The sequence below is a fragment of the Tursiops truncatus genome, chromosome 1, assembly GCF_011762595.2.
Source record: "Tursiops truncatus isolate mTurTru1 chromosome 1, mTurTru1.mat.Y, whole genome shotgun sequence".
Taxonomy (NCBI): domain Eukaryota; kingdom Metazoa; phylum Chordata; class Mammalia; order Artiodactyla; family Delphinidae; genus Tursiops; species Tursiops truncatus.
Window position 1 is genome coordinate 45,154,954 of NC_047034.1, and position 25,276 is coordinate 45,180,229.

The window sequence follows — 25,276 nt, forward strand, 5'->3', positions numbered from 1 at the left end:
AAACCAGATATAAGTGTCAAGAGAATGTTACAAAAATAAATACTACTGGAAATCACAAAAGAGTAAGTTTAGAAGCTAGGTTAACGTGTAAAGGCTTTTTTTTTTTAACTTAAGTTGATTATGCTTCATGTATATATACACACACATACTTAATAACATATCCAAATGGAAATAAGTTTGTGGGGGGGGAAAAACCCACATCACTGTTCATATAAAGTACCAACTCAAATAAGAAAATCAGAATCGGTAAATATGTTCTATAAATACCTGAGATTTCTGTTGTCTTCAAAATTCTAACAAATTTGAGATGATTCATCAGTATATTTGTGTCAACAACAATTAAAAGCTTTTTGTCTGAAGCAGTATTTGCTAAAGAAAAAGAGCAAAGTGAGGATTTCATGACATTTGATAACAGACTTGTATAATAACTACAATTTTGATATCACAGAACTTTGACAGCATTCTTAAGGCAGTACTTTAGACAATAAAAACAAAAATGCATTTACTCCAATTCTTAAGAGAAAGAACAGTAATCAGTGTTTAATTATCCACCAATAGAATATTGTATATTGCTTACGGGTGGATTTTAAATCATAAATTAACTTGCACCAGCAGTAACTATGTTGCCAAACCCTGTACTCGATCACTGGTAGTTACGTACTTAGGAATCATAAGCTAATTTTAATGTACTCTGAAATATAACTGAAAAAACAAATATACGTAAATGAAAGAAAAAAGATAATACTAGCACTGTTATTTCATAGGGTCATGTGAGGAACAGATAAGTTGATGCATAGGAAAACGCTTAATAAATTGAAAAATGCAATGTGAATGTAACATAGCATTACTATTTTTACAAATACAATTCAAAACAGTATACTAACATATTTTGGGTAATATCTATCATTATCTTCTCCAAGGAGTGAGAATAATCACAATTTTACTATATAAATAAGAAATCCATGAATATAATACCTTTGAGCAATTTGCATTATTTCTGATCAGTGCTTTACAAAGCTGAAATTGTTAAAAGTTATGATTAAGAGCAAAAATAAAAGACAGCTCATAACTCTGATTACTGCCCCTTGGCAAAAGGTGAAAGAGAAAATATGTCTAACTGCCTAATAATGTGAGATATATAAAGCAAATGATGGTAAGACAAACCTTAGACCTGATTCCTGTAGCTAAAAGAAATATACTTTATTATTTCAAATAAGCACATTTTAACATTTTTCCTCTAAATATTATAAAAATTGAATGTCGGCACATTAATTCTTAAGAAAACATAGGAGATCATAAAACTGTCATATGCATATAGGATATACCAGAAGAGGAATGTACATCATCTTCCACCAAGTCAATCTCCATACTTGTGAACTCTCCAGAAGGTGGAACCACAGTTAAATCCACACTTTTTCCCACACGTGCAGCGTGAAGCTCTTCTACAATCTGCATCTAAATTGCAAAAGACCCGCAGCAAAATATTTTGAATTAGTTTCTCTGCAGATTAGTAAGAGAAAAAAGCAATTAATTCTTAATTCACTTAATATGAGATAGTTTGTGGAAAGAAAAATATTTACAAAAATATGAAAGCCACATGATAAAAGAATACAGATTTATAAACATACACAAGGTTTCTAATACAGCTCTTCTCTTCTTACTTTATTATTTCTACAACCTTAGGCAAGCATATTATTTAACAACCATGGGTCTCAGTTTATCTACACAATAGGAATATTAAATATCTGTATCCTTTTAGTATTTTTCGTAAGGATTAAATGAAATAATGTGAAGAACCTCACACAGAGCCTAGTACAAAACAGACTTCCAAAACAAGTTAATTCTCATTCCCATTCTCACTTCAAAGTATTTTAGGAGCCAAATATGTTTTTATCTGGATGATGAGCACTTTTCCTAAGATTTCTAAGATTATTTATGAACCATCAAAAACTGAAATCCAGATCTTAATACCCTTCTCACTTCAGGGAAGTAGTTCCCTGATGTATTCTGATGCAAAGAAATTAAAGTATAATCTAACTTTAGAGCAGAGGTGAGAAATCTTTCTTCTCTCAAGGAGCATTGACCCAAAAGACATAAAAGTATAACTGACTGTCACAAATAAAAAGCAATCAGTATGATTTTAAAGTCTCCTTTAAATAGAAAAACACAAAGTGTTCTATGAATCTAATTTTAATTTAGAAGCAGGGAAGATAAAATTGTATGCAATAATTCTATGAGGTTCAACCAGGAGATTCTAGCTGAGAAATGAAGCAACAGGTAAAAAATAAATGTATGTGCCCTCATCTTCTTTGAAGAAATGTCCATCTTGTTGCTAATTAGAAAAATGAGGCAAAACATGCTAATATCATACTGCATTTTGGCAAGCCAAGGCATAAGCATGCAAAAACATAACATTAATTTAAAATTCATGTAACTTGTGGGCCACAGGCTCCATGCTCTTTATTCAAAACAGATTAGAGGGGCTTCCCTGGTGGCGCAGTGGTTGAGAATCTGCCTGCCAATGCAGGGGACACGGGTTCAAGCCCTGGTCTGGGAAGATCCCACATGCCGTGGAGCAAGTGGGCCCATGAGCCACAACTACTGAGCCTGCGCATCTGGAGCCTGTGCTCCGCAACAAGAGAGGCCACGACAGCAAGAGACCCGCGCACCGCAATGAAGAGTGGCCCCCACTCGCTGCAACTAGAGAAAGCCCTCGCACAGAAACGAAGACCCAACACAGCCAAAAATAAATAAATTAATTAATTAATTAAAAAAAAAAGATACTCTGTCAAAACAGATTAGAGGTTATTAGAAAAAAAGCCCAAAAGGTGATAAAGTAAATGTAAATACTTCTCCAAACAGTTTTTCATGGCTTCATAAAAACTTACGTATTGAATTAGGCAGTGACATCACTGTTATTTTCATACTATCAAGGTTTTTATACTCATTATATTTTATTGAAATAGGAACCTTTGACTTAATTTCATTAAAAATATTCAGAGTAAATAAATATATCAGTAACCTCTTGATCTGTATCTTGAATACTTTCAAGTGACACTGAAGAACACGGTGCTTCAAAACTCTGAAATGAAAAGTAATTTTATTAGTTACGAAGCATATACCTAGAGTAAGGTTTTTCAACCTTAGCACTACTGACATTTGGGATCAGGTAATTCTTTGTTTTGGGGGCTATCCTATGCGTTGTAGGATGTTTAGAAGTATCTCTTCCCTCTACCCACTAGATATCTACCCACTCCCAACCTTGACAATCAAAAATGTCTCCATTCCTTTGCCCAAGCAATTTCAGTGGAGTAATAGAGATAAAATCTGATTGTAAATAGAGTTGAAGAGAAAAGGATTTATACTTCAGTTTAAAGACAGGTAAACTATGTTGTTTGGGGGTACATACTTAAACAGTCACAATAAAAAGAAAAACAATGAACTGGAAAAAAAAAAAAATGTCTCCATCAAGTCAGTTGCCAAATGCCCTCCTAAGAGGCAAAACTGCCCCCAGATGAAAAATTGCCCCTAGAATAGAAAAGCCTCATTCTATTAAGTTATGAAACATAGTAGAAATTCTTTAGGGTTTACTCATCTATATATATACATTCCTAAAAATACTCGTATTCTAGGATAAAACATGTCACCCTAAGAAACACAACAACCATGGCAAAGGTAAAAAGAGCTGGCCTTCGGTGGTGGGAAATTTTTATCCAGGAGTAAGTAAGCCATTTATAAAAGTGACATGACAAAACAAAGGGAACTTGAAGATTATTATATGGCTGAGGGAGGAAAAGCTGAAAAATGTTATCATTTATGGGTGTTTTATTTTTTGTCTCCTAGCAAAGATTGAAAATCTCAATTTTTCACTGGCACTTTTGGTGAGTGGATGAGACTTACTCAACCCTACATACAGGTGACAAGGAACTCAGCAAAAGCCACTACTCAACGAAATCATCTTCTAAGAATTCTCCAAGCACCAAACTCACAGGTATTTTACAAGACACTGTATAAAAATTACAGACCCTCTTTAAACAAGTGTATCATATGTTGCTTTATTGGGAATTCAGCTTCTACCCAAACTACCTAACATCAATCTTCACCGGATACAACAACACCACATACATCACACACGTAGGCCCATTATAGCTTTACTATTCCATGACCCTGGGTTTTATAATGCCTTTTCTACCTGACTTTAAATCTCACTAGAGCTTTAGGTTCTTTTCAGCTAAGGAGTGCCAACCAAGCTAGAGATTATTATAGAACTTCCTGAAACTCGTGACATTTGAAGTCTTTTCATTCTTTTACTATTACCCTTCACTCTCGTTGATCACAGGTCACTTTCAGTGATTTCAATAAATTTTCTGTTACCTCCAAATCCAGAAAAGTTCGTGTCAGTTGTCCTGGAAAACCTCCTCCTTATTATAAAAGAAAGTCTTAGTGGGTGTTAAATGTTTGCCTTCCCCTACCATGCTTTATTAAATACATGGACCTGGATAAAGCCCTCCCTAGAGATTACAAAAGGGAATAACAATAATGATGGTATAAATGGTTTTATCTGCTAGAGTGATTCCAAACTAAAAACCTGATTATACTGCTTCCCTGACTACATTTCAATGGCTCTACTATCTACAAGATAAAAAACCACCTTTCCCATGAGAGATAAAGAAATCCATTTTCTGGACCCTCGCTTCCTCCCCAACTTCCTCTTCTATAGACTCTCTACACAACTCAAGTCAAAATGAACAACTTAAGTGCCCACGTAGGCTCTTGCCATGCAATTTCGTAACTCTGGGCCATTACACAACTGGCCCTCTCCCCTGACAGGACAACACTTCTATTCTTTGCTCTACACATTTTTCAATACCAAGCTTAAGAACCTCCACCTTAATAAGCCCTTCCTTAACTCACTCCCAAATTTATACTAATACCAGCCAAATTCCTAGGGCTCTAATATTTACTTCACTGTATTTGCAATTGTATTTGTTTACTAATCTACCTCCCTGGGAACTTCTTGAGGGTAAAAAGCATCTTATTCATCTCTAAATGCCTAGAACCTAACACATAATAGGTATCTTTAATTAATGTTTGATAAACTGATGAATCTCTACCCCACAGACTCATAAGAATTAAGTGGGATACCACTTATAAAAGTGGCCTATAAACCACAAATCTCTAGAACATTAGTTAGCAATGGTGAGGGGATGGTGCAAACTGAGAAGGGTCTGTATCAAAGGACGATAAAACCTAAGAAACAAAATAAGTCACTTTCTCCTAGGAAAGCATAACAGGATTACTAAATCCAGAAAATACAGTTATTTCTTTGTAAAGTACACTCATTATTTTAGGAAGATAATTATCTACTGAGGAATATATGAGGAAAACAAAACAACAAATATAATATTAAGATGATTAGCTACTGTCAATAATATGCTAAAGATAATATATTCAAGATAAGAACAATATTTACTTGCTGCTCTTGTGTCTACATGACTTTGAGTCAGATAAGACTGCTATCAAGGGAATATAAAGAGTTTTAATTCCAATAACTGAAAAGTAATCATGCAAAAATTGCTTCCCCTACAACTTAATATTCATGCTATGTACCTCTTTTGGTTTGTGTAGCAATTCTACACAGAGAGCAAAAAAACCTGTAAGATGCAGTGCAGGGATTTCTCATACTGTTCCTCAGATGTACAGCACGAGGGGAACACCAAACAATGATACAAAGATGTTGTACTGGAAATTTCAGATTCAGATGTTGATACTGGAAAATTCAGATTCCTTGCTTGCATGCTACTCTACAGAACTGGTTACAGAGCACAAGAAGAAAACTCTAGCTTTCCTTTAAGAAAGCAATAAAAAGAACAAACTCAATTCTTTCCTTCTTTGGACTCCTTCAAGTTCAGTGAACAAAGAGTACTCTCTCTCAAGCTCTTCTGGCCTCCCTAGTTACAATTCCTACATTTTTCAAAGGAAGTTATCTTATACTACACTCTGTAGTCTTGATTCCTAAAAGTAGGTAGGCTCCACCACCACCTGTTTTTAAGCAGTCTCTAAATTTCAGAACTTCTGAAGTTCCAAAGTTCTAAAAGTTGTCTTAAAGGTATCAATAAATAATTTTATTTGCCATAGAAACAAGGCTGTAGCAATTAGGTTCTCAAATTAGTCCACAAATGCTGACTTATTACATAATTTAGAAGCAAAACAAGATATGCCAAGCTTTCTAGCCTGGATCTCTGTACACACAGTTCCCTTTGCCTGGAACATCCCTGCTTCTCCCATCTCACTCCATCTTGTCTGCACGTGAATAACTCCTATTCAATCCTCAGTTCTCAGTTTACTTGTTATCCCCTCCAGTAAACCTTCCTGAATTAATCCCTCCACGGTGCACCAAGGCCATGTTAATCCCCTGCTGTGTATTCCCATATTAGGTGATAAGTACTGATCAGACCTGAGGTGGCTGTTTCTGTGTCTCCTCATATTAAGTAAGTCTCTGAAAAGAAAGACAGTGATTGTGGTGCCTGGCATATAGGGCATTCAAAAAAAAATTTGTTAAACAAATAGCTATTTGGAATAATAAGCCCTGGATGTTCTATAGTTCCTGGAGTTAGAGAAGAGCCTAAGACTGTCACAGTGCTTTTCTGATAGAACGATCTATAATGGCTTCTTTCTATATTTTTACACATTCTCTCTTATTTTGGATCCTTGATACTTGCCAGGATAGCCTCCTAAGGAAGTTGGAATTATCGTGGTAAAATAAAAGAATCAACATTATCTTCCTGACTAAATAGAATCAGCTCTCTATGATCATTATCTATAATAGAAACAACACAAACCTAAGTACATTAAAACTCTTTGCTAAAGCCTATATTCATTTTGCACTACCTTACCTTGGTTAGGTTTTCACTAGAACTTGAATCATTACTTCTTTGATGCTCATGATATTTTCCTTCCCACTCACGAACAGTCTGCTTATACGTGGAATCTGAAAATAAATGTTCACTTTTGTGCCTTGTCAAATTTAACGAAAACTGGGAGCCTTCCAGGCATTCTTTTTTCTCCTGCTTGGTCTTTAACGTGTTAGAATCTAAACTGAAGACATCTTCTTCTACAAGCTTCTGAAGGGTTTCACAGGATTCTCCTAGGATTTTGAAATTGATCATTCTTCTTCTAGATTCGAGGGGTTCCTTAATTATCTTGTTGGACTTATAATCCTGAGAAAATTGGATTCTCTTGCATTTCTCCAAAACATATTTTTCAGAACTGTCTCTAAATTTATTGTACCTTTCTTTCTTGAGTTCCTTCATCTTCTTCCTCTGAGCAAGTAGATGAGGCCATTTTTTTTCACTTGCCTGGCCTTCAGCTTTAGGTCTCACATCTTTGGCAATCTTAGGACTGCTAAAGTTTTTAATTCCATGGTCCAGCTCACTCTTAACATTTGTCAATTTAATATCTTTAACTTTAAAATCTACACATTTACTTATACCATTTTTAGTTCCATTTGAAGAAGGACTCTGAGAAGTAATTTGATTATCATTTGAGTATGATGTTTCTTGGAGTTTAACAAGTCCTTGGGATGAAGAACTAATTTTTGGTCTCTTTCTTGGAGTGTCAGTTTCTACATTCAGTCTGTAAAGCAGCACAGAAAACTAGGTTACATTACAATTGTACCTGATAATATGTAATATTGCACTGTATCATTTTAGTGAGGAAGTGAAAGAACTGGCCTGATAGGAACTTCATAAAAAGTAAGAAATGGCTACATTAAGAATGAAGTGGAAAGGATTACTCAACTAACGGTTATTGGAAGAACTGGTTTGCTATTTGGAAAAAACCCCACAAACGTACAGCTTTATATAATACCAGATGGTATAATTTCAAACAGATTAAACACTTAAGTGCAAAATAATTATTATTTCCATAACTGCTCTACTTCATATTAAATACTTAAAAACCACAGGGGAAAAAGGGAATATTTATCTGATTTCTTAATAGAGAACTTCCTAAACTTAATAGCAGTGGGAAAAATCACAAAGGAAAACAGTAAACATAAATGACTATTTACTTTAAAACTTTAGCATATTAAAAAATAATAAAATTATAATAACTTGGAAATGGTATTTACTACATATGTGACAGCTTATTAGCCTTAGTAAATAAAAAGCTCATCAAAAAGTACTAAGGGCTTCCCTGGTGGCGCAGTGGTTGAGAGTCCGCCTGCCGATGCAGGGGACACGGGTTCGTGCCCCAGTCTGGGAAGATCCCACATGCTGCGGAGCAGCTAGGACCGTGAGCCATGGCCACTGAGCCTGTGCGTCCGGAACCTGTGCTCCACAATGGGAGAGGCCACAACAGTGAGAGGCCCGTGTACCGCAAAAAAAAAAAAAAAAAGTACTAAGACTCTAAACAAACATATGGACACCAAGGGGGGAAAGTGGTGGGGCAGGGGTAGTGGTGGGATGAATTGGGAGATTGGGATTGACATATATACATTAGTATGTATAAAATGGATAACTAATAAGAACCTGCTGTATAAAAAAATAAAATAAAATTCAAAAAATAAAGTACTAAGACTCTAGAATAAGGCATAAACAGAAAATTAATGAAAGAGAAAAAGGGAATAGCTAATAAACACTTTGGGGAAAAAAGTCTGACTTCCCTAGAAGTCATAGACATGCTAATTACAACATACCATTTTCTTCTATCAAATTAGCAAAGATTTTTAAATAACATTAAACACCAGCAAGAAATTGTAAAATGGACCCTCTCATATGTTGCTAGTAGAAATGCAAAATGATTTAACAGTTACACAAAGGAATCTGACAATATAATTAAGAATTCTAAAAATGTTCTTATCCTTTGACTTCTTAGTAATTTGCACTTTAGAAATTCTATACAAAGGAGGAAAAAAAGCAGAAATGGACTAAAAAATAATAACAGCAAGATATTCAATTCAGGGCTATTTATAAGAGGAAAAAATCAGGTACGAGATAAATGCTAAAATTTTTGAAATGACTAAAAAACATGTCATTCTAGCGAATATGATAGAGTGTCACAGTCATTTCAAATGATGTTTATGAAAAGTTTTCAATGACATAACGAAACATATTGATATAGTATTAAGCAGAGAACAAGTAGGGTACAAATCTCTATACATAATGTGGTCTCAACAGTTTTCTAGCATAGTAAAAAAGCTAGAAAGAAATGTGCTAAAAAGTTTTAGAAGCAGCAATAGCTAGAAGTGATAACATTTTCCTGCTTAATAAAACTAGATACTACTTTGTAGTCAGAAAGAAAGGGGAAAAAAATTCGAGGAACCACAATCCGTTAATTTATATCAGTAAATCCTTAAGTGCCTTTTAAGTACCTGTCACTCTGCCGGGCACTGGGAGGCAGCGGAGGACATAACAAATACAGTCCGTACCCGCAATTAATTTACCGTCCAGCAGGGGAGAAAGAGATGGTAAATAAGTGACTTTTCAAATAATTAATTATGCAAGAGCAAACTATAAACATCTCAGAGTTTCTATAGGAGTTTCACCTGAGTCTTCATCTGGTTTTACATTCTTTACTATCTCTTTCTACAAAAAGACTGCCTAACATTATTTATCTGTTAATAAGTAGCAATAAAACAAAACTTTAATAGGACCCTAGCTTGACACTTAATAGTATATCATATAAGACATCAACTGCATTAAAGAAAAATCAGAAAAACAACAAACAAAAGAAAAATTTTAACAGGACCCTGTAGTTTTCTGAGCAGTTTAAAATTCCTATTTTATTTTTTTCTTCACAACGGCCCTGTACTGCATATATCACAGCAATCTATGCACCATGGTCCATATGGTCATAATTAATAAAAACTCAGCATTATAATACCTTTTAAAAGACCAACAAAATTAAATCTTAGAAGTTACCTCTTATCAACTAGTTTTGCAAAATGCTATATTGTGGTAATGTAGTTGTATATTTGCAACCCAAAATACTAAAGTTCTGAGATCTTTTTAGACATGTTAGACATATAGCAAATACTTATTTTTTATGAATGACTTAAGCATAAACTCAGTATCAGCTGAAGCTAAATATCACCATCCTAGATTGAACTCTTGTGATACAAAAATAAATGTGAAATCTTGTCAAAAATTTAATTGTTATAATTAGATTATTTTAAAATTTAGTAAGCAAGGTTTTATTTTAATTTTTTTGGCCATGCCATGCAGCATGTGGGGTCTTAGTTCCCCGACCAGGGATCGAACCCATGTCCCCTGCAGTGGAAGCACGGAGTTTTAGCCACTGGACCACCAGGGAAGTCCCAAAATTTAGTAACCAATGTTTTAAAACATGATATACAGCAAGAAAAATAATTGCTCAACATTACCAGTGGCTAGATTACTCCATTAGCCATCATAATGCACATTTAGGATATTAAATCACATACTTACTTTCAACTTAGGTCAAATGAAGAATAAAGTACTTTTTGGTTAATTCTGCCAATAATGGGTACTGCTGATGGCAATAGTACCATCTCTCTAATACTAACGGAGATAAAACTTATCTCCTTTTCAACTCCTAGACTTAAAGATTTGGCCAATGGTTATGATGCAATTTTTATTGAAGAAATCCCACAAACTGTGTGCAACCTGACGAAATGCTTTCTGAATATTTTCAAGAGACTGCTGCCTTTGCTTATATTTTTATTGCTAATAAATTCAACCAAGGATCTGGAATTGTGGTAACAATACAATGTAACTGGCTTTCAGCATGACAAAATTCTCTCTGATTTTCCACCTACATCTCAGCTTTCAATGTTTGCACATCAATTTCGGGACCTTTCCTGTAGTTGAATAGGGAGATCTTTTCGGAAGATGCCATGTATCATAAAGAAATATTTATAACCTTAAGGCAAATAAGTTTGTTTACTACTCCAGGAAGTAAACACAATCTCAAATGAATCATTTTCTCTGCAAGCAACCAATGGTCATGAGAAATCCCGCATTACTGATATTGATATCTACTAAGCACGGTATTACAGCTTTCTTTTGTCCAATCAACGTTTCAAATATATATCACATTGTTTAAATGCACGACAAGGTCATTCTGAAGTATATTGTATGCTGTATACTTGTCTTTGACAAAAGAAAATTTCACTACGAGTTACATCTAAACTACTCACCAACATCTGAAAGTAAATAATCAGAGATTAACAATAAATCTAGATGCTTTGCACTGTTCATGTTACTGATATTGTTACCCTGATTAGATATGGTAATAACTCACACAATAGCATGGTCATTGATCACACTTGGGTTCAGAGATACAGAAGTGTCATTGAATAAGACATTCAACTATTCAGTGATGCAAGGGCTGAAGCCAAGTAGCAGATTTTGAGTAAATACTGACGCCAAGTTGAACTTCATTGCATCCTTAGAATAATTTTGATCCTATTCTCAAAATAACTCAACATTATTTTTTCCTCTTCCCAGAGACTATATGAATAAGTCCAAGGGGGTTGAGTATATAGATCAGAACTCCATTTACACTCTTATACATGGATATAAAATCAAGGCTAGAAAATGTGTTCTTAAGCAAAAGGTAACTAGTGAAAAATCAGGCAGTGTTTTCAAACTTAAAATTTTTTTAAAAAACCAGATACTAGTACAAAGGCATTAAAAATCTGAAAAATTTAGAAAGTGATAGTCAATATAACATGAAATTTGTGACAGAGTATACTTCAACAGATAATAATATAGAGACGAAGATTCACAAAAAAAAAAGATGATTCAAAAGAAAAACTGAAAAAGAGTCAGAGGCAAGCTGGATTTTTTGATTTTAGCAAACATTAACTGAGCTTGTCAGGGAAGCAAAAGTTTTATTCATAGATTTAATGCCACTTTAATTGTCTTCCTGTAACTCCTTATTTTCAGAGAAACTTTGATCTTACCAACTTTTATCATGCATTATACTTTTTATACTTATTTACCCCCATTAGTGGCAAGGATTCCTTCACCACAAAATTCTCTGAATTTTTTATCCAAAGAACACAGAAAACTAAGGAGAAATAATCTCCATTATTTCTAACACTATTCCCCAAGTTCTCTAGTTGTAGCCATAACCTGTTTTTAATTAACGTGGTTTTAGACCCTTACCAATTCAATAAGTTACATATTCTCTTCGTGGGTAATATGCAAAGATAATTTATCCAAAATTATTAAATCAGCCTCATAACCCCTTCCATTACTATATATAATGAAGTTATATATCTTATAAGGGTGCATCAAAATCAAATTATTTGAGATAAAAATTTACATTTTATTTGAAAGTAGTATTTACATAGCATAGAATTCTGATAGACTTTTCATTTCACTCAACTTTTTCTTAAATTTATACAAATACTAAGAAAATTAACCATAATCTGTGATTTAGCTATAAATATTTGCATGCAAAACAGTACTAAACAAAATAAAGGATTTTGCGAATCTAAGTATTTAGTCTCACAATTCAAAGCTAAAAAAAAGTGAAAATATATCAAGAAAAAGAGAAAACTTACCTTTTCAGTTCTTGTCTTCTTTTTATATTACAGTACAGAATATCTGTATCATCTGATTTCTGAAAGAAAAAAGATATCATTTAGGAAATATAAATTGTGCACTGGGGAAGGAGATTGGGAGACGGTATTTTTTCCATACCTATGTGTTAGTGAATAGGTTGACACAATAATTTAATAAATCTTTCCAATAATCTTGTGAGACAGTTATTATTATCATCTCCATTTTACAGATAAAGTACCCAAGGCTCAAACAGAGCAAAAATATCCTCAACATCACAGAGCAAGTTAGTAGCAGAGCCGTGATCTGAAACCAGATCTGTCTACCCTCTCTATTCTACCCCCCTGTCTCTCTATGTATTCTGGGTACAAGAGCTAGGCACAAGAAAAATAATAGAGAAAGAGGGTATAGTCCCTGTCCTAAAGAGTTCAGAGTACAGTAAAAGGATAAAGTAGAAAGAAGTAGAAGGATATGTACAAATAACCTAATATAAAGGACATAAGTATCAAAGCAGGACAATAAACAGTAAGTTGTAAAAAGATGAAATCAGTGTTTTAAGAAGTTTAATAAAGCAAGAATAAATTGCATCAGCAGTTTCATTATGTGAAAACAAATTCTTAAAAACCCAATTCTGCATTCATGGAACTTTCACAACTACCTTCTCTTATTACCTACAACAACTGTGTAGCTATCCTGATATACACCTAACTCCCACTTGAATATGCTGAGTACTTCACAACCACCCATGTACTAGGTTAATGTGTTTGGTCTGCTGTCACTGTTTCAAATTACTTGTGAGACAGTGGAAAGAAATCTGGACTTGGCTCTGTTGCTGCAAATAATTTTGTGTCCTTTGACAAATCACTTAACTTTCTGGATCTCTATTTCTGAATCTGAAAATGCAAACACTGTATGTGCCTTGGCTATCTCAAAATGAAATTGTAAAGAGAAATATAACCATATATGGGGAAAGACCTAAAAACTGTCTAAATTTATATTCATGCTGTCTAATCCCACATAATAGGGTCTATTAGCACAAAGAAACAAAGAACTTGATAAACGCTTTTTAGTGAGCAGCAGAAAGAAAAAACTCGTTTTCTGTCTATCAGCTATCAAAAAGTAAGAATAATATAAAGAAAAAAATTAATGGAAAAGTAGTGGGGGAATTTATATCATAAACCTTCTAACTGCACATTCAAACTTAAATATAAATAATTTTTAGAGTTAGTTACAGTAGCTAAACACTCACCAGTTTTCTCTTCTCTGTTGAAACTGATATTACAGAACAAGGTGAACTAGTAGAATTTGCTGAGGTTTTTTTCTCTTTCTTATCCTAAGAATGCCATTTGGAAAAAAGGAAAGAAAAGCACAAAATAAAGCACAGCATAAGAGAGCATTATTTCATCACTTACTATAAATCAAGATTCTTTCTACATTAATAATAAATTTCAGAGGAGAACAATGTTTAAGGGCATACAAACATTGGTAAGAGGAAGAAAGACCCAACTAGAAATCAGAAGATGTAGGTGCTCTTGAACTAGGGATGAGATGGGATACAGGTGCTACAGCAGAAGGCTGCAGACGACTCAGACAAGGACATTGAGAAGTGGCACTGCCATGGTGGAATTCCATTTTCTACAAAGCAAAACCATATATCCAGTTATTTTTCAGTGGATCCTGAATTCAATAGACCCAGGACAAACATATTTTGAGTACCTACCATGTGTCAAAGACATTCTTCTAGACAGTGAGGACAGATTAATGAAAAAACAATAAAAGTCCCTGCCCTCATGGAGGTTAAAAACTAGTGCAGGTATTTACAAATAAGCAAATAATATATTTAGTGTGTCAGATGATGCTATGGAAAAAAAAATAAAGCAGAGAAAGGGGTCAGGAAGGGCTGACAGGCAAGGGTGAGGCAGTTGCAATTTTAAACAGAGTAGTCAAAAAAGACCCCACTGGTAAGCTGACATCTGAATAGAGACCTAAAGAAATGAAGGAACAAACCCTGTGGATATCTAGGGAAAATTTTTCAATTTAAAGGGAGTAACAGCAAGCACAAAGTCCCTGAGGCAGGAATGTGCCTGGCTTATTGGAACAACAACAAGGAAGCCAAGAAGTGGAGAAAGCAAAGAGAGAATGTAATGGAGATGAGATGGGGAGAGTAGTTCACTTTGTCAGCCCCAGCAAGGACTTCAGCTTTTTCTCTGAAGGGAAAAACCATCAGAAAATATTGAGCAGAGGAGTGACATGATCTTACAGTTTAATAGGATCACTCTGCTGTTAGGTCAAGAACACAAGAAGGCAAAGGTGGAAGCAGGGAGATCAATTTAGAAACTACTGAAATAACCTAGGAAAGCAAGTTGATTGCCTGGATCATGGTGATAGAAGTAGAGGCGGGAGTCAGACTCTGCTGTTAGAATTTGCTGATAGATGGGATGCTGGTAGAGCATGATGACCAGGGTTCCGGCCCAAGCAACTGAAAGAATGTTATTGAAGTTTACTACGCTGCGAGAACTAAGGCTGGGCACTTGAAAGATTATAGTTTAAGAAGATGAGAAGGAAGCACAAAGGACACCGCCAAGTCTCAGTTTCTTCCTCTGTATAATTGGGATAAAAACAGTACCTACCTCATAGAGCTGTGAGGAATAAATAAAATAATGCAAGTAAAGAATGAGAATAACAAGTGACTTTTCCTGGGTCAGAAGGGAAGAACAAAATATTTACATATCTCATTTTAAAACTGAGGTGTATTTTTTTCATTACACAAAAATAAACTGTAAAAAAGGGTATCTTTAGGGCAACAAACCAGAATTCTTACTTCTTCATCAACATTGGGTGATGGGGCAGTGCCTTTTCTCAGAGATTTCTCTTTTTTTCCGTAAGATTCTTTGCTGGACATTTTGAAAAGCTAAAATAAATATCAAAAGCACATTATGTTTTACCACTGCCACAACAAAAACATTAGAAATTATTTTTTTCAGTTCCTTAAAGACTGGAGTTTTACAAAATAATTTCCATATTTTACCCATTCTCAAGGTGACAGGATTCTCTCATTGTTCCACTTTATTTTACTTATATTCTCCCTCATAATGATCTGTCCCCCTCCTTCAGCTTCATCTATTACCTTTTTAGGAATGACTCTCAAAACTATGCCTTTAGCCCTGACTTCTCTCTCAAGCATCACAACACCATTTTCAACTGCCTGCCAGACTGCTGTATTTTGCCCCACCTATATATACCTCAAAACCAACTAGTCAAAAGTCTTCATTTTCCCAACACACCCTCCATCACTCACTGAGTGCGACTTCAGGCAAAATACATACGTTTTTTGAGCCCTAGTTTCATTATATGTAATATAGAGATAACTCATCCGAGAAGGTTTTTGAAGAACTCAGATGAAGCTATGGATGTAAAGATACCTTGTACAGGATAGTACACAGCAGGGTCTTAACAAATACTGGCTTACGTAGTTGTCTTCTTCTAGACCCTGAGCTTCTTGAAGAATATGCTGTATTGAAAACTGAGGTGTTCACAAATGTCTGCTGAGTGAATGAATGAGTGAATTTTTCTTCCCCAGAATATTCATTGTTCATTCTGAGCCACTTCCAACTCTTGCTGATCCAGTCCCTCTGTCCACTTCCCATCCCAGTCTCACTTTTCCAGCCCTGTTCTGGATCAAGTCTATACTGTTAGTTACTGATAGGAAAACAAACAAACAAACACACAAACATAGTCATTCCTTATGGTCATAAACACTCTCAAGATAGTGTATACAACCATCCTGTACTGGAACGTAGAGGCCAGAGACTGGGAATATCACCAGGTTTGTTGGGGCAAGAGGATGTAAAAGGGGTCCAGAAGCAAAGTCCAAAGGAGAGTTTATTGCTGGCAGTGATATGTATAGACACTATGAACATAACAAAGACTAGAAACCAAGCAATTGCAACTACTACTGGTCAATCACGATGACACTAAGTGAAGTTCTAAAAAAGAATGATCAATTACACTAAATCAAACTTTTAGAATGTTTTGATGATTATGGAAGAAAGAATAAAAATGCTGATAGCTAACAGAAATCTAATAATAATAAAAATTAATAAAAGAGTAGCCAACGTAAACTTCTAAGAACAAATTCTAAATTACCCAGAAATTTTGCTTTGTAAGATAATTTATGGCAATAATTGAATTCACAGTTGAGCTTTCAGATTAGAAGAATAATCTTCATTTCTCTTTCTTGTTCCAAGGATCCCATTCCATGGGGGGCTTGGCGGGGGGTGAAGCGGGGGAAGGCATAATGAAAAATAATAACTTCCATGAGATAAACTGCTTAGAGGCAATGGACTGGTTATGTTACCGTTTACAATTTAAACCCATTCACATTGTGCTGTGAATACAAAAAGAACACAATTGAACCTGTTACCCATAAGACAAATTGAAAAAAAACACTGCAGATAGTGGACTATCAAAGGAAAAACACCCATATGTGTACTATGACAAATTTTTTTTTTTTTTTTTTTTTTGTGGTACGCGGGCCTCTCACTGTTGTGGCCTCTCCCGTTGTGGAGCACTGGCTCCGGACGCGCAGGCTCAGCAGCCATGGTTCACGGGCCCAGCTGCTCCGCAGCATGTGGGATCTTCCCAGACCGGGGCACGAACCCGTGTCCCGTGCATCGGCAGGCGGACTCTCAACCACTGCGCCACCAGGGAAGCCCTGACAAATGTTTTATACTCATATTAGTGTGAAATTCATATTGATTCTATGGAAATCAGAATACAAACTAAATGAGGGGAGACTTCCTGTGCCGGCCAGTCTCCAGAATGGCTCCTGATGATCTCTGCTACCTGGTAATTACAGTCTTATGTAGCCCCCTCTCACAATAAATAGAGACAACCCGCGTAACCAACAGGATATTGCTATATGGTAGTATGTGGCTAGGTCTAATGACATTGTGGCTTCTGCCTTACTCTCCATCTTGAATTGTTCACTACCATATCATGAGGACATTCAAGTAACCCAAAGAGAAGGCCACCAAGGAAGAACTGAGACCTCTTGCCAAAAATGAATTGACTGCCAGGCATGTGAATGAGCTACCTTTGAAGCTGATCCTGCAGCCCTAAGCAAGCCTTCACGTGGCAGCATCCCTGGTCGGTATCTTCACTGCAGTCTCATGAGACCCAGTGCCAGATACAACCAGAAAGCCATTTCTGAATTCCCGACCCATACAAACTGTGAGGTAATAAATGTTTTTGTTGTTTTATGCCACTAAGTTTTGAGGTAACTTAGGCAGCAACAGATAAGTAATATACTCACTTAATATGATTCTTCCAAACTCTGAAGATACCTTCTTCAGGATGTCTCAGAGAGTAAAGGCAAGAGAAGTACGGGGGCCGGGGAACTCACTTGCATACGCCTTGAGGAATGTGAATCCCATCAGTCAAGTGCCCCGAAGCTCAACATATTAACGAGCTTTGGGTATTAACAGCCTAAATATAAGCGCAGGGCACTGCCCCCGCCCCCACCCCGCCAAATTCCCTATCCAAAGGAATCTTACAGCCACGGCGCAGCGCTGATACTGGGAATACGTGGGTTAGGGCAAAAATAAAAACAAAAGGAAAAGAGTGTTCGGGTCACGGTGTGCGTGAAGGTGCGAAATAAGGAGCAGACACCCGACTGACAGGCGAGCCTGTCAGCGTCCTGTAAACCGCCTAGGCCCACGGGCTCGCGTACTAACAGACCTCACCCTAGCCGGGGCGAGAGGCAGCCCCAGAGGAAGGGCCGGGCCAGAACCCCACCCTCCACAGAGCAGGCTCAACCCCGGGTCCGCCCCGAGTCGCCCAGCCCAGGCTCGAAGGGACCCGGAATCCTCCGTCCGTCCCGCCGGCCGCCCGCTACGGTACCTGAGTGAGGCGCGGAGCCTGCCCAGCGTAACGTCAACGATTCCCCCCACACCCCGCCCCGGCTCCCTACCTTATTCACCAGCTCTCCCGCCGGTGGCGACTCTGGACTCCCGGGCCAAGGGAAAGGGACCCCGAGCCCCGATGCCCGCTGGGAAATGTAGTTCTGCGCCCAGAGGCAGGGTACCGCTCGATCGCTCCCGAGCGTTCGTTTAGCTTTGCGTTCACTTCCTCTGAGAACTTGGAACTCCGGCCCCGCCCCCCCGTGCGGCGCGGTGCACCCTGGGTACTGTAGTTTTGGCTGGATTCCGTGGTTGACGCCTGGGACGGAGACGCACCGCGGAAACGGAACTCTCTGACCTCATTGGACGCCGTCCCCAGCCCGCTCCTGCGCAGTCTGGGCTGGCGTCGTAACGTCTCGGGGAAAAGGAAGCGGATGGGACCGAGAATCGCTGTCTGTTGCTTTTTATTTTTCTGCTGACTGGATTTGGTCACTGGTTCTTCGTCTTTTGTCTGTTGCACGCATCCCGCCCTCCCCATTTGCTTCCCCACTCCTCGGATCCGGCCCTCTGGGCTTTCACGCCAGTTGTCTCACCCCGCCGTGAGCCCCTCCTGGTCCCCGGTCGGGCCTGGCACGGAGGCGGTAACTATGGAGAATATGGCGGAGGAGGAGCTGCTGCCCCAGGAGAAGGAGGAGGAGGTGGAAGTGGCCCAGGTCCAGGTCCCGACCCCGGCCCCGGACTCGGCTCGGGTCCCAGCTCCGGCCCCGGATTCGGCTCCGGCCTCGGCCCCGACTCCGGCCTCGGCTCCAGTCCCAGCCCCTGCCCTGGCCCAGGCTCCGACCCTGTCCCCGTCCCTAGCCTCTGCCCCTGATGAGGCTGAAAGCAGTAAGTGCAGGAGGCCCAGATCTGTCTGCCGTAGGAGAAGCGAGAAAGTGCGCCTTGCTGGGGAGTAGGGGAGGCCCTTCTCCCCTGGGATGGTTTTTATGGGGAAAGGCAGTTTTAGAGAAATGGGGGGAGGAAGGAGGAACCCGTATAGCGGGTAAAACGGGTGTAGGATGGGGGAAGGCATCTCCACAAACCTTGGGGACCTCACAGTGAAGGATCTGTGGAGGCCAGGTGTGCTGCAGATAGAAGGAAATAATGAGGTTGTGGGCTTCTTCGTTAAAGGGAGTCTTTTTGGTACAAAAATTAGAAGTTACACCTAATTTGGTAGTTTCCCTCTCAGCCCCGTCTGCCATGGTTCGCTAAGTCCTTTAAAATATGATAGAGTAACCGAGGCAACCTGTTTACTGTAGTAGATGCTAACTGCCAAGATTTAGCAACCGTTGCTGTCAATTAGCTTTTGTGCCTCGACAGAGACAAGAGATGGGTTTTTCTCATTATTTCATTTTCTTTAGCAGCTTGCTTCCAAAAAGAATTTGAGGCTGATGAACAGTTTAAGAAAGAGTCGGCTAAATTACAGGTGTCTTCCCTCAGACATAAATACCAATTGAATTTTGTACGTTTTTCCGTCAGAAGTCAGCTGTTGAAAATTAATAGCCCGTATTATTGTGCTTCTGAATATGCTTGCATGTTTTCTAAGTGATGATTTATTGGACCATAAAGGAATTTAAAAGATTGATAAGTAACACTTTCTTAGGAATTTTCTGAACATTTTGAAATGTTAGGTCTAAGAAAGTTTTCTTTAAAAATTTAGTCCCAAAATTGACCTTTATGCTCTTTCTGAATCATAACAAAATATCTTAAATTAATTCGTTGTCTTTCCTACTTCTAAGCCACTTGTGAGATTAATGTTTATAAAACATTTGGACAGTTATAATCTAATAGAATTATTTTACAATTTTAAAACAACATATAAATTGTTATAGTAGATTTAAGAGTAGGGCAGATCACAGAAAAGACAAAGTCAGCAGGCCTCTGGTAGGCCCCTCCTTATCACAGAAGATCAGAGCTAGTAGGTGCAAAATAAGGCCAGTTGTTTCTTCATCCACAACTACAATGGGGGAGGAGGAGGAACACTCTCCTGAGTAAGGTATCCTCCCTAACTCATCTCTAGATGGGATATTTTTATGTTTATTAGAGGTGGTTGAACAGCTTTAGGGAATGCATGCTTTCTCCACCTCCCCACCATCAAGAATATGTTGAATATAGTTTGGAAAGATTTCTTCCTATATTCCAAAATTTACAAGTGTGTTAATTAGAAGAATGCATGATGTTTGAGAAAACTGAAAATGCATTGCTGGGACAAGTAGGTAATGACTGAGAATCTGAAATGCATTAGAAACATATTAATCACATTTTAAAAATTATTTTTAGATGGTCTAGTTAGCCCTCTGAAATCAGACTTAACTGGGCAAGATGAAGATGGCATATCTGAAATAGAATTGAAAATTGAGGAAAAAGAAGTTTTAAAAGAACCTCCTAGCATCTTGGACTCATCTGATTTAACAAGAGGTTTGCCTATTGACTTCTGGATTAGTGTGTTACAAAAAGATTGAGTGATTTTAAGTACAGATTGACTGATAACTACTGTGTTGAGCCAGAAAGTGATTTCAGAGATGTACATAGGCATATCAGGACTCTTTAGATAGATCTTTTAGAATTTACTTCAATAGCGGACCACAGGATTTTCAGTTTTCTAGCTTACCAGGCCCCTTTCGCTTACTTTGTACTACTTAGTAGTTGGAATGATTTAAATAAGCACATCGTTATGTAGCACTATATATCTTGTTTCATGCACACAGATCTTTGAACTATGGAAGCCAAAAGCTTTTATGATTTCAAATTAAATAGGTTGGTTTGTACATGTGGATTCATTGCCTGAATCTTACTAGACAGTAAGGTCAGACACCTAGCAATTAAAGGTTTTTGTAATGTGGGAAAAAATATTACCTGTTTATAGAAATCATATCTCATTGTAAGTCATTTGAACAATACCTGGTATAAGAAGTTAAACAATAGCATTTGTTGCTCCTTGTTTTTCTCATTTTAGAATTAAGTAAAAATTGTTTTTAATAAATTTTAGCAGGAATGTCTGACAGTGCTGAATTGAATTCCAAAATTATTGACGCAGTGTGCTGCTGCATCCAAAAAGACTTAATGATTTTTTTAAAAAAATTAGTTCAAAACTTTAGTGCCTGCAGTGTGCAAGTTACTGCACTAGGCACTTAACTGTTACAAAGATGAATAAGACATAGCCCTTGCCTACTTACTGCTTATTTGTAGGGGAGACAAACAAGAACACAAATTATACAGAAGGAAAACAAAGCAACTGGGCATGAAGCTTGGAGAGGGATAGGCAGGAAGACAGCAGTGCCGAGAAATTGTATAATCTAATTATATAATTAATATTAGCCTTGTGGTTTACCCCCATTGACTCCTATCTCACTGGAATCCTTTCCTGTCAGTTACATCTCCTAGTCTTGCGTATTCAGGATTCCACTTTGTAAATGTTCCTTTCCTTGGGGCTACACATACTCAGGTCTCTCTATCCTTAAAAAGAAAGAAAAAACAAGTTACAATCCCATCCATCTCCTTTTTTATACTACCAAACTTCTTGAAAAAAATAATCTATGCTGATTTTCTATACTTGGTTTCTCCTTCCAGTCCCATTTGTACTCTGATACCTCACTGAACCTTCTTTCTTAAAGGTCACTAGAGACTTGCTAAATACTAAATCCAGTGGTCTTTTCTTGATCTCTGCAACTATTTGTGATACTTACTGTTGAGCATTTCTCTTTTACAGTCTCTTCTCTCTTGGCTTCTGCATTATCTTGATTCTCCATACCATTTTTCCTTTTTGAATGTACCCTCTTGATTTTCCTCAACGTCTCTTACAAATATCTACATACCTCCATACCTCACTTACAAATTGTATCCATTTATATTAATCAGTAGTGGGTTCAGCAGCATTGGAGAATGCATCCCACACACGACTTACTCAAGAATGTTAAATATATTTTGGAAAGATTTATTCATATATTCCAAAATTTACAGGTATGTAATTTGAAGAATGTATAATATTTCAGTAACCCAAAAATGTGTTACTGGGACTGAGTTTTGGCTTTTTTCTTCTCTGTTTCACAAAATTTTTCCCTTACGCTTTCTTATTCATGCTCATAGTTTCATCTAATGTGTATTTTTGAGTTATATCTATTCAGAATCCCTCCTGAGCTCCAAAAACGATTCAACTGCCTACTGGACTTGAGTACCTAATACCAGTAGTAATCAAACACACTGTGTAAAAAACTAAATTCCCTTGTCTCCTCTTTCCTCTTCCTTTCTGCCAAAAGTGTTTTCTGCTTCCTTTATTGGTTAACAGTATTATTAAATCTCAGGATCGTCCTTTAATCTTCACCTTTACTTTCACATCCCAAGTTCTTTGCTTCTTTTTTTACCTTCTCTTCTCCAGTACTTTTCTGTTACTAATTTCTCACCTCAGTTATTGATCCTTGGTACTACAGCCAGAGATACCCTCCTGAAATGCATTCAAATCATGTCTTTGATTTCCTCAGAAACCTGAATTAACATTGCCTGAAGAGTAAAGTCCAAACTAACTTGCATAAAATTTATGTCTTCCATGATACATTTTTGGCTGCATATCTTTCTACCAACTCTATCCCCCAAACATACTACTTTCCAGCCAGGAGTGGTATAGAGGTGGCTGTGTAATTTTACACCACATGCCTTTGTTTATTAGGTTACTTCAGTTTATAAGGCCTGACACGAAATCTCTACTTATTGAAATTCTCTTCCTACCTTATGAAATTCTATTCATACCCTAAATTTCAGTCAAATGCCACTTCTTCAGTGAAGACATTCCCAGGGGCACTTGTTGGAATGAATTACTTCTTCCTCTGTAGGCCACCATTATATTACCTTTACCCCTAGTGTTCATTTCATCCTGCCTTGTGTTCTAGTTAGTAGTTAACGTTTTAATCTCTCTCACGTGGTTGAAAGTTCTTTGAAAACAGGAAACATGGCTTCAGTGTTTTGTACAGACTAGAACCTTTCTTTTGTAGAATTATATAGAATAATAGGATAGAATTTGAAAGCTGTGAGGTTACACAGCAGAGTTTTTTCCCCCAACTCTGCCTTCTTAGGCACACTTGTCATTTTATAAACTGAGTTTCCCATCTAGGTACTAGGGCACTGTGCTATAGGAAATAAAAGTGTAAAATTCCATGTGACATGATCAAATAAAAATGAAGTTGGAATACAGATTGTTAAAGCATAATTTTCTAACTCTTAAAATTTCCTTTCAGAGAGACACATCTCAATTCAAAGGCAGCTTGCTGATCTAGAGAAGTTAGCTTTCGTAACTGAAGGGGATTTTGACTCTGCCAGTTCACTGAACTCAGATAATCTTGATGCAGGTATTTCCATGATTTGAAAATGTGTTTTTTCTCAACTTCTAATGATTTGTCATCTTTCAACACATGAAAATTTTTCTAAGCATAGACTTGTTTATTTTCACTGGACTAGAGCAGAAGTAAAATAATGGTTTTTTACTTAGGAAATTATAGCCTTCTATATGCAAAGGTGCTATGAGATAAGTTATTTCACAACTTCTCAAGGAAATTACAGTCTCATGGATATATAAGGGCTTTGTATACTAAAAGTTAGGAATTACATTTTACTATGAGTAACAGAAATCCAGAAAGTAGTATCGAGGCTTATATTCTCTCATGTAAAAGAAGTCCCAAGGCTGGCAGTTTAGGGCTGGTACAGAGTTTCACAATGTTGTCAGTGCCCCAAGCTCTTCTCTTTCTACTTTGCCATCCTTAGTGCTTGGATTCCATCCTCAAGATCTCCTCACAGGTTTTTGAAGTAGGCAGAGTATATATATATAAAAAGAAATAAAATTGTGCTTATACTTGCCATGTGCTATGTGTGAAAGATATTTGTTGGATTAAAAATTGAGTTATTATTTCTGTATATTTTATTGCTTTAAACCTGGACTTGAGATTTTAAGTTTCTTGTATACTATCAAAGTTTTTATTAAGGTACATTACATTTCTAATTAAATAAAACTTATTTAATACATAATCTTTCCAAGAATATGTTAATAAAGAAGGAAGAACTTACAAATTTAGTAATAGGATACAGTGGTTGTAACCATGACCCCAGTCTCAGAATAGCAATTATATAGGATCCAAGGTACTCCTTCCACTTCCTTCTTCCATTTTTCTAACTCCGCACATTAACTATTTTTGTTGCTGCTAGAGTAGAAGAGTATCAGAGCAGATACTTATGCTCTCTGCTCAGCTCCTAGCCCTCTGAGAGTGTGACAACTGCTGCCTTTTCTCCTGCCCAAAGTACAGAATGACATTCTCTCTGGCAGGCACTTTGGCTGGAGGGATATCATGTAGTTTATCACTTCCTCATCCTCTCTGCTCCCAGTGGCAACAAGGATATCTGCTAGCCACAGAGAGGAGAGTTTTAGGTAAAAAAATAAGTCACTGACCATGTGCTAAAACAACTATTGTTAAGTACCTGCTGAGGCAGGAATGACTTCTCCCTAATGTTAAGAAAGATATTATCTAAGGTGTGTGAGTGTGTGTTTTGGGGGGTAAAGGGCAGAGGCAAGAGAGGTTCCCCGTTACTTCTTTTGTAGCTAAATTTAAGCATTAACAACTAGTATATTCTCCGCTTTATTAGTTCCTTTTCCTTTAACAGGAAACAAACAGGCTTGTCCATTGTGCCCCAAGGAAAAATTCAGAGCTTGTAATAGTCATAAGCTTCATCGTCACCTTCAAAATTTACACTGGAAAGTCTCAGTTGAATTTGAAGGTTAGTATTTTTGTGCTTGCTAAAAGTGATGTA

General features: G+C 37.1%; 2 protein-coding genes across 14 annotated transcripts in view; one reads left to right on the forward strand and one right to left on the reverse strand.

Moving 5' to 3' along the window:
* The window catches only part of SWT1 (SWT1 RNA endoribonuclease homolog), a 96,295-nt gene extending 77,627 nt beyond the window's left edge, over positions 1-18,668 (reverse strand). For 4 of the 9 annotated variants that reach the window (XR_012331156.1, XR_012331157.1, XM_019952723.3 and 1 more), the window contains exons 1-8: positions 18,523-18,668; positions 15,361-15,462; positions 13,801-13,884; positions 12,554-12,612; positions 6,897-7,635; positions 3,023-3,082; positions 1,326-1,455; positions 268-369 (exon numbers count right to left, since the gene is read on the reverse strand). Coding sequence is in view for 7 of the 9 variants with exons in the window: in XM_019952723.3 (XP_019808282.1) it covers positions 268-369; positions 1,326-1,455; positions 3,023-3,082; positions 6,897-7,635; positions 12,554-12,612; positions 13,801-13,884; positions 15,361-15,453 (1,267 nt within the window). In the remaining 2 variants the exon portion in view is untranslated. Of the gene's footprint in view, positions 1-267; positions 370-1,325; positions 1,456-3,022; positions 3,083-6,896; positions 7,636-12,553; positions 12,613-13,800; positions 13,885-15,360; positions 15,463-17,865; positions 18,440-18,522 lie in introns of those variants that run through there. The other 5 variants (XM_019952724.3, XM_019952721.3, XM_019952722.3 and 2 more) reach the window with 5 other exon arrangements.
* Positions 18,669-18,849: 181 nt separating this feature from the next.
* Positions 18,850-25,276, forward strand: part of TRMT1L (tRNA methyltransferase 1L) — a 36,178-nt gene continuing 29,751 nt past the window's right edge. For 2 of the 5 annotated variants that reach the window (XM_019952728.2, XM_019952729.2), the window contains exons 1-4: positions 18,851-19,336; positions 20,768-20,905; positions 23,716-23,826; positions 25,130-25,243. In XM_019952728.2, coding sequence (XP_019808287.1) covers positions 19,099-19,336; positions 20,768-20,905; positions 23,716-23,826; positions 25,130-25,243 — 601 coding nt within the window. In that variant the 5' untranslated portion in view covers positions 18,851-19,098. Of the gene's footprint in view, positions 19,337-20,767; positions 20,906-23,715; positions 23,827-25,129; positions 25,244-25,276 lie in introns of all 5 variants that reach the window. The other 3 variants (XM_019952732.2, XM_019952731.3, XM_004313675.4) reach the window with 3 other exon arrangements.